Source organism: Sitophilus oryzae, unplaced genomic scaffold (assembly GCF_002938485.1).
Source record: "Sitophilus oryzae breed Bouriz unplaced genomic scaffold, Soryzae_2.0 scaffold_1274_pilon_pilon, whole genome shotgun sequence".
Taxonomy (NCBI): Eukaryota; Metazoa; Arthropoda; class Insecta; order Coleoptera; family Curculionidae; genus Sitophilus; species Sitophilus oryzae.
The window spans coordinates 41,854-57,309 of NW_022145920.1; the positions used below are offsets into that span (position 1 = coordinate 41,854).

Below are 15,456 nucleotides of genomic sequence, written 5' to 3' on the forward strand. Positions count from 1 at the left end.
TAATAATTCTTTAGCTTCTTTTATTTATCAAAAAATTTTAAATATTGCCAGTAAATAGTAAAAATAAATATAGGGTGATATATATTTTTAAGAAGCTTATGGGGCAAGCTATATCATATGGAAAAATATCACAACTTTCGTTGCACGGTCATCAATGACACCATGTGTCGTCTTATAGAGTTTGCTGCTGGTGGTTACCAGCCAAACCAGTACCAATTTACTTTTAATTTTTTTTATTAAAATAATCAAATTATTTAATTTCCCACTAAATATACAGGCTGTTCCATTTCAAGAAAACATAACTTCTCAGTTCATACTGATCAAAAATATCTCGTCTTAGAAAAACTGTATGTCTACAATAAACAGTTTTCACCTTTCTCGATACCTTTCTCAAATAACCTCAGATAACGGGGTGTGCGCGGATTGCAAAATTTTCAAATAGACCCTGTAGCTCAGAAGCAAAAGGGCTAGAACGAATTTTTGTTACTGCATTTTTCTTTTGTGACCAATGGCTAAAGTTTCGACAGGGTTTGTGCAAACGCACCCCTCTTCTTCTTCACTAATACGGAGTTACCGCTTGATTTCAAGCAAAAATGAGGACACCCTGTTACAACATTTGTGGGGAATTTAGTCCTTTTCTCACTTTTATTGGATTATCCGCTTCTCAAGATAGCGATACATAGTCACAAAATTCAATACATATAAAGGTGCATTTACTTATTCCTATTTTGGATTCCTTTATTCATTCTATCTATCGAAAAAAATACTATCCCGATTTATTCTTTCCTTTTCATAACTTCCAACGAAAACTGGAAATTGTAATTCAATTAACGAAATAAATCTAGCAGAAAAATAAGGCAATTGCGGACTTCTTATATCCAATTAAAAATTCTAAATTGCACCGTCTCGACGATGATATCTTGCCATCTTAAAAGTTCTGCCATAAATAGAGGACGCTGGCGCCGTCATGTTTTAGAGTCCGTGTAACAATTTCCCCTTTTTCTATTTTTATCTCCCTGTTTTTTAGCTTATTCTCTTATTTTTTTTCTCATGGGAAGTCAAGGCTCCGCCCGTTCTTTTAACGGGCAATCTTTATTTTTTAATAATTTTTCTTCTTCGGTTCATCCGTAATTAGACTACGGCTTTAACACTCCACCCAAACTCGCGTAGGTATAATTGATATCTTGTTCTCAGTAAAAAGTTCAATTGTTACTTCGTTTTTGAGTATCTTAGAGATAGATTTTTATTATTACAGGGGCGTGTTTCAAACAACATGTGGCCTCGGGGAGATTTCCCTCTACCCGGGGTTAAACAAATAACAGATTTATATTTTTATATTAACATACGGTCGGAATTCTGCTTTGTTTTCGTAGCTACAGGAAGTTGAAATATTCACAGTATTCATGGTCTAATAATATTTTCCGATTTATTAGTAAATTTTCTTACAATTACTCTCTTACTCTTAGCGTTTTTTAAGTTACCATAAAGTGCCTACATATCCTTAATTGCTAAAAATGTGTCGATTAATTCATCAGGGACGTGATAAAGGTATCACTGAAAATATTTTTACCAAAAAAAACTTTTTTTTTTTTTTATTTTTGTGTTTCTTTTGAATATCAAAATTTTTTTTTTTTGTTTAATACCAAATAAAAGTTACAAAACTTAAGAAAAAACAAAAAAAAAAAAATATATATAATTATAAAATAAAATTAATAAATTCATATTATACCATAATTTTACTTATGAAATATTATTAGCATATATTAAAACTTCCTAAAAAAAGTATTAAATAAAAAAAAAAAAAACATATAAAAAAAAAATTAATGGTATTTAAATATTTACAAAAAAAACTAATTTTTTTGAAAGGTTTTGAACATCCGTAACCTCTAAAATTATGCATTTGCATACCCACGTTTATACGAACTTATTTCTCATATTTTTGATGAGGATCAATGAGTACTTATTAAAAACTTTCGCAAGTTAATGATATTAACATTTTTTAAAGGTTGCTATTAGACTTGGATCAAAATAAATTAATAAAATGCGTTTTATCTCATCAAGGAGGGCGAAATCGACAAAATACCAAGAAACAACATTAATCCTAATTTCCCTAATAATAAAAGAAAAAAAAAAAAAAAAAAAAATGCTTTTTTTTTTTAAAAAATTTCCAGTGATAACCCAATATGCACGTCCTTAGTGATAATAATATGTCGATACTTTTTAGGGTTCCGTATCCAAAGGGTAAAAACGGGAACCCTATATTACTAAGACTTCGCTATCCGTCAGCCCGTCTGTCCGTCTGTCACAAATGTCTATCTTATGAACCAATATAGCTAGACAGTTGAAATTTTTACAGATAACATGTATCTATGTTGCCGCTATAAGAACAAATACTAAAAACAGAATTAAATAAATGTTTATAAATAAAAAAGTACTTTCACTAAACATTATCTTTTAAGTAAGAACGTTAAGAATGGTACGGAACCCTTCTACTGACCAATTTTTTAAAATGTCTTCTTTAAAATTCAGCCTACCAAGATTTGCAATCTTGTTTGATATATACAGGGCGAAACAAAAATAAATGCTGTATTATTCTCCACTATTTTAAATAAAAAAAAAAAAAAAAAAAAAAAAAAAAACGAACAAAATTTATTTAATCTTTTGTTTCACTTTCTTATACCTAAAATATATTTAATGAAAAATCATGTTTTTTGAAAACATAGGATGATTTGACTTCTGTTTTTTTCGATAAAAAGCATTAATTATCAAAAGTGTCAATCAAAAACTGCAGATTTTTTACTAAAAATAATAAACCAAATTATCATAATTAAACAAAAGCAATGGAAAGACAAATGTAAACTAATGGGCTCTATAAGCAGGCAAATTATTTCTTAGATAGAATATAAAAGTATCAGGGTAGGATTTCAAAAATTGTAAATTCTGAAAAAAAAAATTGCGGTAAACAAAACAAAAATTGCCATATGATATGATCATATATGGTCAATTTTTATGTTAAAATCAGATAAAACAAATACCAGGGTGAGCCTTAAATAAACCAAATATTTCCAGCGGGTGGTAGGTCTCGGATTAAAAAATGTAATTTTTCCTTTATCGTTTTTTTTTAAATAAAGTTCAAAATTGACCGACATATTTTACTTTAAAATTAAAAAAAAAATGATTTTTCGCTTAAAATTTTTTTTTCTTTCTTGTAAATTTAATCTACTTATCTAGTTACCATATTATAAAGATATGTTTTCTTTAATTAAAAATTAAAAAAAAATCCGAATTTAAAAAAAAATTTTTGCGAAAAAAAAAACAGACGTGTTTTTCGGGTCAAAAATATTACCACCCCTTAAAATATTTACGACATAACCCTTATATTCAATTTCTGTTAGTGCCTAATATCTCTGAAAACTGTATATGAATTAATCCTGTTTCGAAAAATCAATACATTGCATATTTTAGAAAAAAAAAACAAAGCGAGAAAATAAACGTGAGCAAGTAAATTATTACCATCAGCGCATACGGCTCATCGAATGGCATGGAGAAATATGGATGGGTCAAAGGAAGGCAATCAATTGACGGGTCCACCTCAAAACCAATACAAAATTTAGTAAAAACTAAAACAAACCAAACCAAAATGCTCGTGACGCATGCCGCGGGTCCCAAAACCTAAGCTTTCAGCAGATTAAATAGTATCTTTGGGCCAATCAAATTAGAGGGCTCACTTGGAAAAAAGTGTTTGAAAGCTAATTATTTGATCTAGTTCATTTGAGTGATTTTGAGCAAACTAGAAGACAAATATCAATTAGATTTAAAAAACCTATGGCTCAGAAAAGATATAGTAAACCGGATAAATCTTGCGTTGCATCAACATATTGTTGACAAAGAACTTTGTATGGATATTTAATAAATTAAATTAAATAAAACAAGTCTCAAATTACAGCATCTGTCAAAATTAATAAACGTATAGATAGTATGAACAGAGACAATTGTCCACTTTCTTCCAGCTTTCTGTTCCTACTACTCTAGTTCGGTAATTAATTGTTACAATCGCCTAGCTAGTGTTTGCGCAAAAAAGTGGCTCTAAAGTGGCTCACCCCTATAACATTTTTATTTTTTTCAGATAAAAGAACGAAATTTGGTATAATAGTATATGATTGTAATGTTAGAAATTAGGATTGATTGATCAATTGTTTTTGGTCGTTTCCTATTTCACCGGAAATTACTACAGCTTTTGATTTTTAAATGACAACCTCGGTGTTTTTTTACTTTATTGTCGTTTTTAATCACATGTCAACTTTTGACATTTTCGTATATGGTTTATTTGAAATTGTGTCATGCGATTCGTAACGACAATTTGACTCGAAATATCAAGTGTGCAAGTGTATGGTACCAAATTATTCGTTTGTTTTTTGGAAAAAAAATGTTTTTTCCAAATATGCTGATGAGTAACCTTCGTTCCATTTGAAAAAATTGAGATATGATTAAAAATACGATTTGGGCATCTTTTAACCGGCTAGGACAAGACTAGGTTTTTAACCCAGCCATAGCACTCTAAATTGAAATTTAGAATATGATTTTTTTTAAATAAAAATGTCAAAAGTTGACATATATGATATGTAATTTTATTCAGAGTGTTATTTTCTATGGAATAAAGTAAAAATATACCAAGAGTGCCATTTAAAAATCAAAAGTTGTGGTCATTTCCGGTGAAACAGGAAGTGACCAATAACAATTGAATGCGTCAATCAATCCTAATTTATGTCATATACTAACATACCAAATCTTTTTTTTTTCTGAAAAATATAAAAAAGTTATAGGGATGAGCATTTTCGAGACGCACCCAGTATATTAGTTTAGTTTTAATCATCTGCTGATAATGCTAACACGGTTAGCGAAACGCGCGTCCAGTACAAAAATAAAAGTGTTTAGGTGTATTGTTGTGAAATAGAGTTTTATATTGCTGAGTAGTTTGAGTTACATTATTATATCTCGAAAAAAATTATGCGAAAAAAGTAAATACTAGTGCAAAAAGCTTAGTTTGGGACCCTCATTGCAAAAAAGTTAATAACATCAAAAGCAGCAAAGTAGAGACCAGAACAACCAAATGTTAATTTTACCACAACTAGAATTTTCAGAGTTTTCTGATCTCAAACAATAGCAGACGTGGAAAATAGAGATATTGAAGTACTTACCACCGCTTGGACTTGGCCTGGAACCAAGGGTTGTCCTGGTGTAAGTCCCATCTGTTGCATCAATGCGTTTTTAAGGGCAAGGTGATTCCTTCCGTTGATTAGTAACTGATCTTTGAGATGCTGTGGGGGATGGAAGTATTTGCAGGGTGGTTTTTCTCTATTACATCGGCCCTGAAAAGGAAGAACAAAGTTAGTAATGTTTTTTTTTAAATATAATAATAGTCTAGTACAGTAATATTAAAGAAATGTACTTTAAAAAATTCGCATTACAGTTAAACTTTATTTTCCAGACTGTAATGACTCAAGAATGTTGTAGTATAACACAACACTACATCCCAAGGTCGTTCAACAAAATTGAAGAGTTAAGATTTTGGCCAACTAGGAACCTACGCTGTGTTAAAAATATATATTTGTATTCTAAACAAATACACGGGTTTAAAGTATAGAGTATACAAAAAAAAGTTTATATAATTATTCTAAAGGTGCCGTTACACGGCGCGTGGATCGCCGAGCCTGCAACAGAAAATTTCGCGCCGCGCTCCGTGTGATCGTGTCGGCAGGCCGATCATCGGGCCATGGCCGGGTATATGTGCAGTTACACGGCGCGTGGATCGTCGAGCCTGAAACAAAAAATCCGCGCCACATGCCTTGTGAAAGGGTCGCACAGTGCTTCGAACATATGGCTCTAGAGGACAAAAATCCAAAACTTCTCTTTTATTGTAAGCAATTTATTCAAACTAGGTTTATTTGACACAAATGATGAGTACTCTCATTGTACTAAATGATGATGTTCTTAGTCCCACGTTTATGAAGAAAAAATCTTATAAATAATAATAATGTTGGAGCTGTGTTCCATCTAAGCAAATAATAAGTTATAGTATGAAAACGGTGTAAGTATTAAATAAATTCCTGTGATAAAAAAGAATTGAAATAACATTAGAACATGATTCCTACAATATAAGCCTAATATAAGATAAAAATGTTTTTCTTTAATGAAAAAGAAACATTAATGTTATATTTAATTAAAAAAAAACTTAAGATACTATAAATTTACTTTAGGACAACAAAATGCATAGATCGTAACTACTCTGATTCAGAAGAATCACTGCTGACAGAATCTTCCAAATATTTAGTATCCAAATCACAGGTAGATGAAGTATCCTCACATATAAGATATTTCTGTACATCATTTTCTAATATGTTACTTTTTCGCGTTGTTACTGTTCATTTTGTCGGTATGAGGGGTTCGGATGTTAATAGTTACTTCTTTAATAGACCATATCCATATATTATTTTTTCCTTTTCTTGGGTATGAGATTTTATAATAAATTGAAAGATGGACACTTTTTTTTATGCGACGTTTCGCTCCAACATAGTGGACTTTTTCAGGCACAAGTGGTGTCTCATTTGACTGGAAGGTTCATCAATATCTCATAAGAACATATTTTTTGAAGTACAAATAATTTTGAGTTCTTGTCCGTATGATCAAGCCAAGTATTAGCCAGATCGGCATTGCTTATCAATTTTACTCCGTCTGAAAAGTATTATAAAATAAAGTTCGTCGCAAGCAGACGCAGGTGAACTATACAAAAATTAAAAGTGTATGAATATGGCAACAAAAATATTCAATAAATACGATATGTTTTGAGATGTTTTTTTTAAATGCCTTTTTGAAGTTTGAAAACGTAAAATTTTTATACCCATTTAAGAATCATCTTAAAAAATAAATAAAAACTAAGCAATCATGAACTTGTTTAGAAATAAATTTAAAGTACATACCTTGTTTAACAATATCCATAGTGGCTTTCAATTAAGTACGTACCCGTTTAACTCCAGAATATACAGAACTACTATGAATGTTATTCTTTTCACTGATGAGATAATGATCGTAAAATTTATTTTTAGTGAAAATATTTGCTAACAAAAACGCTGTTTATGAAAAATAATATACAGGATGGTTGAACATTGCTATAAGTATAAAATTATATATTCAGATATTAGTAAATTTTAACTTATTTTTTGATTTTTGTCCATGGGACGAAGCACTGTGGGTCGGCGCGTCCTTCCCGTCGACTGGCGGCAAATTTCAAAGTAAACGCGCCGTGCGAGGTCTTCACCAGTAATTCTTTTAAATTCAGTTAATTTTATTTGTTACATAATTCAATTAAATAACTCCATTTAATGCAAACATACATAATTTGATATTAGCTTAAAAAATCTATAAATATCATATTAATTAGGTATAAAAATTACTGATAAATACAGGGTATACCAATATAATCTACCATGTTATTGTTTAAAATTATTATTTATTCTAAATTCTGTATAAATTATATACTCGTATAGATATTATAGATTATTAGTTCTAAATATAATAATATAAGTTACATACAAATATCCCGAAGGGTGTAGAACATGTCAAAAATGTTGACTATTACTAGAAGGATGAGAAGCACTATATACGATTTTGCTGATGTGATTTATGTATGTGTAATAATTGTATTTGATACTTAATTTATACTTCTAAATTTTAGAGCAGCTATAGAAATATTAATTCATAAAGTTTTGTGCAATTATGCTATTTAAAATTTGTATAGCTATACTAATTTATTGGGGGTAATTTGAGCGGTGGTAATTGCCGATGATTATAACAATATATTATAGGTACCAATTTACCCCTCAGGCCAGGTATTAACCGGTACTACAAAGAATTGTTTACTTTGAACACAGTAGGTATGTGATACATTTGATTATGTAACCTACCATATCTATCGAAAAACGGAGATTCGAAGAATAATTGATATTTTACATATTATTTCGAGACAACATGTTTTGGTTGAACGAGACCATATCTGAGTTTTTACCCCTATATGAAAAAGAACAAATAACTTGGAACCCCAGAAATAATGCACATAAAAATTGAAATGACATACAGGACGGCTGCCTGAAAATACATCAACAGTTGAGTATCAATAATTATTGCACTATGAACGAATTAAAAAATTAATTAATTAAAGAATTAAAAAAGAAGAAGAGTTGTTCTAGTCGTTTTAGTTCCTAAAATACAGGACGAATTTTAAAATGTTGCATTTTTCGATTCCATCGTATATCGGTTATCTTATAACTTATCGAAAAGGTGAGAATTCAGTCTCGTTTAGTGTTTTACGTAGAATCCAGTGATTTAGAGAGACACCCAGTATATTATTTTTTTATATTATTTGTCTTGTTATGGGCTTTCTGAAAATATGATATACTCTAAAATTATATTTTCATAAATAAGGCAAAAAAATATTATTTAACTTTTGAACATAAATAACCCTAGTTAAAAAAAGTATTATTACCTTATTTAATTTAACCATATGATTTTGCTTTCCATCTTGTTATCTTAATAAACTGTACTGAAAATAAAGTTGCGGAATAAATTATTTGATTGTATGAATTTAAATCCCATTTAAACCGATAGTCTATGTTAAAAAGTTATACACTACTGGCAAAGGAATATTAGCAATAGGAGGTTTTCAATGCGATAAAAAAAAGATGGTAAGGCTGCAAAATACACTGCAGTGCAACAGATACGGATAAAGTGTCTTTTCCCTACCATCGTATAGGGGAAGTGATCATAGAAGTGATACGACGAGAGAGCCCCTGCGAGAGGGGGCGCCGGGCGGGTCTTTAAGACGCTTGTGTGGGGGCTACCGCCTACTAATAGAACAGAATCGAAAAAATAGAAACAGGACGGACAGTGTTGCCATTCAATTAAATCGAAATTATGTTGGCTTGTCAAAATCCTAAATCTTCTAATCCCATTATCTTGCCTACTTAATGAAATATTAAATAAAGTACGAAACAATTTTACGAATGTTTTCTCTAGGCACATAACTTCTTTCTAAAACGAAAAGTAACATGCAAAACTTTGATATCATTTCTAAAATAGCAAGTGCAATTCTATGAAATGGCAATACTGTACGATCTTCCTAGCAGTCGCCCCGACACAGTCGGTCGGCGGCGGCGCTTCACAAAGCCGCGGCTGTGACAAAGGAATTAGGCCGAAAAAAACTTTATAAGGAGTAGACGAACAGGGTTGCCGGGTTTGTTAGATTATAATTCCATACGAGAACAAAATTCTCGGTAGATCTTCAACAAAAATTAAAAGTACAGAAACGAAATAAAATATAATATTTAAGTCCAAAATTAGCATTCCTATGTGTCGTAATAATAGATCACTCAAATAAAATACAAATATAATAAATATAACAAGAATTAGAAATAGCTAGGTATATTATTTGATATTAAAAAAAAATATTGAATTAAATAATATTAATATATTAATAAAAACATATAAAACTATAACAAGTAGGGATAGCAGTCACAAATTAGTGTAACAGTCACTTTTTACCTTTGTACAAATTTTGATCAGTGATATCTAAAATTAATTTCATTTCAATGGTAAAGCTGTAGCAACTCTCAACTCTTTTTTCATATTAATAAATTTTTTTGACGGGAAAATCACTAAATATTGTCCGAATTTAGGTTGTTTCTTAACTTAAATTTTGTTTTTGTTTACATTTTTTGGGGGAAAATATGGGTTCAACTTTAGTAGATGAATGAAATAAAATCTTTTCAAAAGATATCAACTTCTTCGGGCATGCCGCCAATCCCGCGCCTAATAAGGAGTAATAAGGATTTTTAGGAATATCTCTGTAACTCTGCAACTAGACAGAACGATGACCTGTATGTCTGTTATTACTAAATAAAATTTAATGAAACAATAATAAAGTCAGATTATATAGATTCCAACGCGGCAGTCGCTTAATTTTTAGTCAAATAAGTCAGCTTTTTAAAAGTGCTTCTATTGTAAAAACTAAAGACGCAGTTGAATATATCGTTGGGTTTTTCTTTAAATCGGTAGATCGGTAGCTTACAGACGAAACCGGTAGACCTGGCAACTCTGTGATGAACTGACGGGAGTCGGAATAGCGAGGTGCGGAGGCGCGGGAAGGGAAATAAAATAATGGCGATAAATAAAGAGCAGGGAGATGGGTATCATGAGTGGATGGGAGGTGGCGGAATTTCCAAAATGTGCTATCTTATTGGAGTTTGTCTAAGTAGACAGTCGTAGTGGAAGTGGAAACGGGGAAGTTGTTGTCCATCTCTGTTTAAGCATAGACTTTTTATAGGCGTTTCATTCCAATGCATGTAATTCCTATGCCTAGAGATCCATTGCCGGGCCTGTATAATGTGTATTTTTTGTACTCTGTCTCTCGATCGGCCGTGAGATCGCAAGTGCGAAAATACGCATTGGCGCGTCCTGGCTCGGCGATTCGCGCGCCAGGCGCGTAGATCGGCAAGCCACACGCCGTGTAATGGCACCTTAAGTGATAAGAACCATAATTTGAGAAAATTCTAAAAAAAAATAAAAAAGCAAATATTTCGATATCTTCAGACTAATCATCTAACTTGTGAATTATATTTTATTACTGATGCTAATAAAACTTTTTAGATGAGTTCAACTCCCTGTAGTGAGCAGAAGTTTACCTACCGGTTTTGCTAGTGGGCACATAACTTGGGCTATTTGGGCAATAATGAAATTTTTTGAAGGTACATAATTATAATTTTAGACATATTCGGTGCCGTGCTGACTAACAGTAACTCTGCTGTGAAAAATGCCATATGCTGATGATTAAAAGTTTTAGCAAAGTAGGAAATATTGAGTATTTTCGCGTATTGTGATGGATTATGAATTTTTCAGTTTACTAGAAAAAAAAATGATAGCCAAATATTATTCGAAATAGACTACTACTAAAGAAAATAATTCTAAAATCAAAAAAATCCGCTCGCATGTCACATCAATAATTCAAAGATTAAATGGCGTTTCATTTCATTGTGTTTTTTCAGCAAACAGCGATCTGTTGTAAAAAAGACGAAATCTGAAAAGCCCTTCTAGTTACATCGCAAATAATTAACTGCAAAGTCCCTTTAATCACGCTCGCCATATTTTTTTCCGTTTGTTTGTTTTGATGTTGGGAGGGAATATTTTCACCGACAACGTGCTGTTATTATCCGCGCTTTGTTTACTTTCAAAATGAAACGGTAGAGTAGTAATGCGTGGAGTCTGTAGCACGGTAAATTGAGACAAAAATGGTACACCGTTGAAATCATTTCACAGTAATTTATTAACAACCGAAGGAGATTAGAGCCTAACCCGCACTTCCTGAATATTTTTATTTAGCAAAACAGAGCGACAGCTATGTCAAGATGCCTGAGGCAAATAGTATTAACAAAATTGAGAAGAACCTGCGCCAGACCAATAATGACAAATGATATACAGGGTGGTCCGAACTGTATTCCGGAAACTTCAGCAGTAGATTCTGCAGATAGAAATAAGTAAAAAAGTTCGTATAAATGTATGTCCTAAAATGCTTAGTTCAGAAAATACAGGGTGTAGAAATTTAATTTTTATTTCGATTTTTTCCAAATAATTTTTGAAGTTATGTCAATATATTGACATGAGAAATTTGATATTGATGTCAATATCACTTCTATTTGTAGGGGGCGCCACCTACATGTGTTTCAACTGATTTGAAGAGTAATAACTTTTTGTACGTACCTGTATAAAACCGGCGAGTGAAAAAATATACATTTCCGTGATTTTTTACGTAAAATATGTCTCTTGGTAAAAATCGCTACGAGCAACCGTTCTCAAGATATTTAGAATGGAAATAGTCAATACATCATTATTGAGAAAAAATAAACAGGTTGAGTAGATAGTTATTTGACTAAAATGATAAATTTGGAAACTTCTTATTTTGTTAAATTGATCAGAAATGTTTCTTCGAAAAAATCATAATAAAACAGCTTCTGTTTAACTTTTAGCACAAAAACATTTCAAATTTATGATTTAAATCTAATAAATATTGAGTCAACTTTAATTTATGTCAGTGGTGACAGGTATTGGTAATTTCGATGCCATTACTCGTAGCAATTTTTACCAACAGACCTTTATTGCGTTAAAAACGTAGTAAATGTACATTTTTTTACTCAGTAGTTTTATACAGGTACGGACAAAAAGTTATTACTATTAAAATCAGTTAAAAATATGTAGGTGGCGCCCTTTACAAGTAGGAGTCATATTAGCATCAAAATCAAATTTACCATGTCAAAAAAACTCCCAGATACCAATTTCCATCCAATTATTGACATTGCTTCAAAAATTATTTGGAAAAAATCGAAATAAAAATGAAATTTCTACACCAAACCAAACACTAACACATAAATGAATCAATTTTGGACATCGTTGTGTGATAATTTGTTTCTCTTACGTTGTGTACACACACGAAAGAGATGCAGAATACAAGTTGTAGGCAGATCCGTTACGAATATAAAAGATATATGAGAAATGGCTTTACATCGAACTCGCACCTCTAATAAGCAATCTATATTATAATATATTTTATGGCTAATATATCTTACTGCTTTGACCTCTTGTAAAACAATTTGTTAGTCAGTACGTACATATTTATGGTGTCTTAACTGCGACACGATATTTTATATGGCTGTATAGTACCAGTGTGTGTTAGGCAATTATTTACTTTGAATATATTGCGTGCAAATATGTTCGACTATGTGTGTTGAACTTTTGTAGAGAGTAGAGTTTATAAACTTAGATAGCAAGAGCTTATGCTGGTTATAGGATTTTTAACAGGACACTATCTCTTCAATAAACACCTGAGTAGATTAAAGATAAAGACAAATACAGATACTGAACTAATCTAGAAAAATACAGATAGAGAACTAATATTTGGAAAACCGCCTCAGATACTGGCTTTTGTCAAAGCCCTGAGACTGTATGATGAGTTTTTACCGAAGAAAAATTATTTTGATATTTTTCTAGAGATTTTTTTTATAAATAATATTTGTGGCAAAGTAATAAAGTAAAATAAACGATGCGCACTATAATTTGACCACCAGACGTAATCTGGATTATTCGGGAAACACAAAATGGAATCTCGCATTGCTCTCTCAGCCTCTCTGTACCTGTGTGTATTCGAATCGCCGCGCTAGCACCAATATACACACACAGAGAGCAAATACAAGGGCTAAATTGAATGGGCGATGACCTATTCAGTTCATTTGCAGGATTGATTTGGCATCAGGAATATTTGGACGGAAACATCTGGCCAGCGCAATGTCCCCGTCTCCCCCTACACCGTCCTGTATTGCACCACCACCCCCTCCCTGTCCATTTGATTTCGATTTATTTGACTCAATAATAACCAATCGAAATTTCATGAGGTTCACAAATGAAATGGTTTTTGAATGTTCTTAAATTAAAAAGGTGTATTTCAATGCGTTTTCTTTTTTTTTGATCGAAAACATATATTCGGGATTTTGTTTTGTTATTTTGCTTATACAGGGTGTTTCAAAAAACAGGTGCCATATCTCATGAGGAGATTTCTCACGTAAAAATAGGATTTACTTTTTATATCAACATTGGTCCTATACTGCTTATTTTATTTTTGATTTGTTACAATTTTCTTCCAAGTGTGTTTAGTGATTCGAATGAAATTTTGGGGCTAACAGTTACTTTAAGAGCTATACTCTGTTTTTTTTCTCAGGTAAGATTTCGACAGACGATGACAGAAGAAAAGCAGATGACGTCCCATACCAATCTATTTATTTTACTAAAAAAAGTTTCTAATAATTTTTAAGTTATCTATGGATGGGTTTAAATATAGATCCGTCATGCGTCGTGTCTTGTTGTTTTTAACCAGTTTTATTGGTTTATTTAAAAAATGACAGATCGTATTTCAATTTTATTGGTTTGACGGAACGATGAACGACAAACGGACGCCGATGCGTATGAACTCGCCTTTAGATTTTTGTCATTTTTGACGCTTGTCAAAGTCTTGCCAAATTATAGGTTATAATTTTGTGTCAACTTTTGTTAAATACCCTGCGTTTTGGAAGATGATGCATTTTGATTCGTATTATTACGTGTGTTTTGTGTCTTTTGAAGTCAAGTGGAGGAAAAATCGAGTGAAAATTAACTGTAGACCCAGAGCACAGTTTATGGTTTATACTCGCTGCCCAGGCAGAATGTTTTATATACCAATGAAGTTGCCATCGATAAAGTTTGTATACCATTTCGTCGTAGATAAGTGCATCTCGTATATGGTAGAAGGATCAAACTAAACACATACTAAAAACTGGAGTAGCTGTAAAATATCGACATCACACGATAGGTAAATAATGGATTTTAGTACTGCAGAAAAATAATGTCAAAAGGTACTGGTTTAAAAAAATTAAGATTAAAGTTAATTATCAACCTTTAAGGTATAAAATTTGGTAGGTGTTATTATTAATAAAATAGTTTGTTTTATTTACCTATGTTGTTTTATTTATTCCTGTGGAATATTACAAATTTGTATTTGTACATAAGTTATATTGATAAATATAATCATAAATGCGGGTAGTTTCATAAAGCTTGAAAGTAAATAATAGTTCCTTTTCATATTTTTTTGGTATGTAGTGTCGTGTTTTTGTTTGTTTTGTATTAACACATACCGTTTTTATTAAATAAAATAACTCGATTACATTTTTTCAGTTTTATACAGTTTTTTTTCACAATATTTTGAAGTAATCACTTGTCATCTTGTCAATCAAATTTTAAATATATCCTGCTATGCGTTCCAGTTGTACCAACTTATTTCTTTGTAAAATAAAATAAACTACTTTGAAATTAAAATGACAGACACATCTATCACTGTCAAGGATCTTCTCGTTGGACAGACTATAATCACCAACAGGGAATGCTTCACGGAACGGCAGCCAGTTCTTCACGACGATATTCTCGGTCGGGGAGTACACAAGAAGTGATGCAAGGATTCGATTTCCTTCACAAAATCAGATTTCAACCGGAAATCTCCCTCCAGGATATAGATAGAGAACTATATATCTTGACTAGTCCAACTCACAAAAAGGCATATATAAAAACGATGTTCTAGAATATTTTTCGACAGCCATATTTCATATCCGGTCAATGAACGAACTAAACTCAGAAATCCCACAATTAAATGAACGAATTGCACACTGCGATCCACATCAAAAATAACCAATTTAACTACGAAATTTTATCTGATAATTATAAAATGTCAATAACCAAAACAAAGGATAAATAAATCCAAAAACATCTGATTTTATCTGACAGTGACAGGTGACAAGTGATGACCAAAGATAAAAAGAGGCCGACAAAAATTCT

The 15,456-nt window shown here is 31.5% G+C and overlaps 1 protein-coding gene across 1 annotated transcript in view; it reads right to left on the reverse strand.

Annotated features, from left to right (window-relative positions):
* LOC115874403 (muscleblind-like protein 3) overlaps positions 1 to 15,456 on the reverse strand; it is a 705,900-nt gene that overhangs the window by 31,231 nt on the left and 659,213 nt on the right. Inside the window, exons 3-4 of the mRNA XM_030889570.1 lie at positions 5,199 to 5,369; positions 3,514 to 3,591 (exon numbers count right to left, since the gene is read on the reverse strand). Coding sequence (XP_030745430.1) covers positions 3,514 to 3,591; positions 5,199 to 5,369 — 249 coding nt within the window. The remainder of the gene's footprint in view (positions 1 to 3,513; positions 3,592 to 5,198; positions 5,370 to 15,456) is intronic.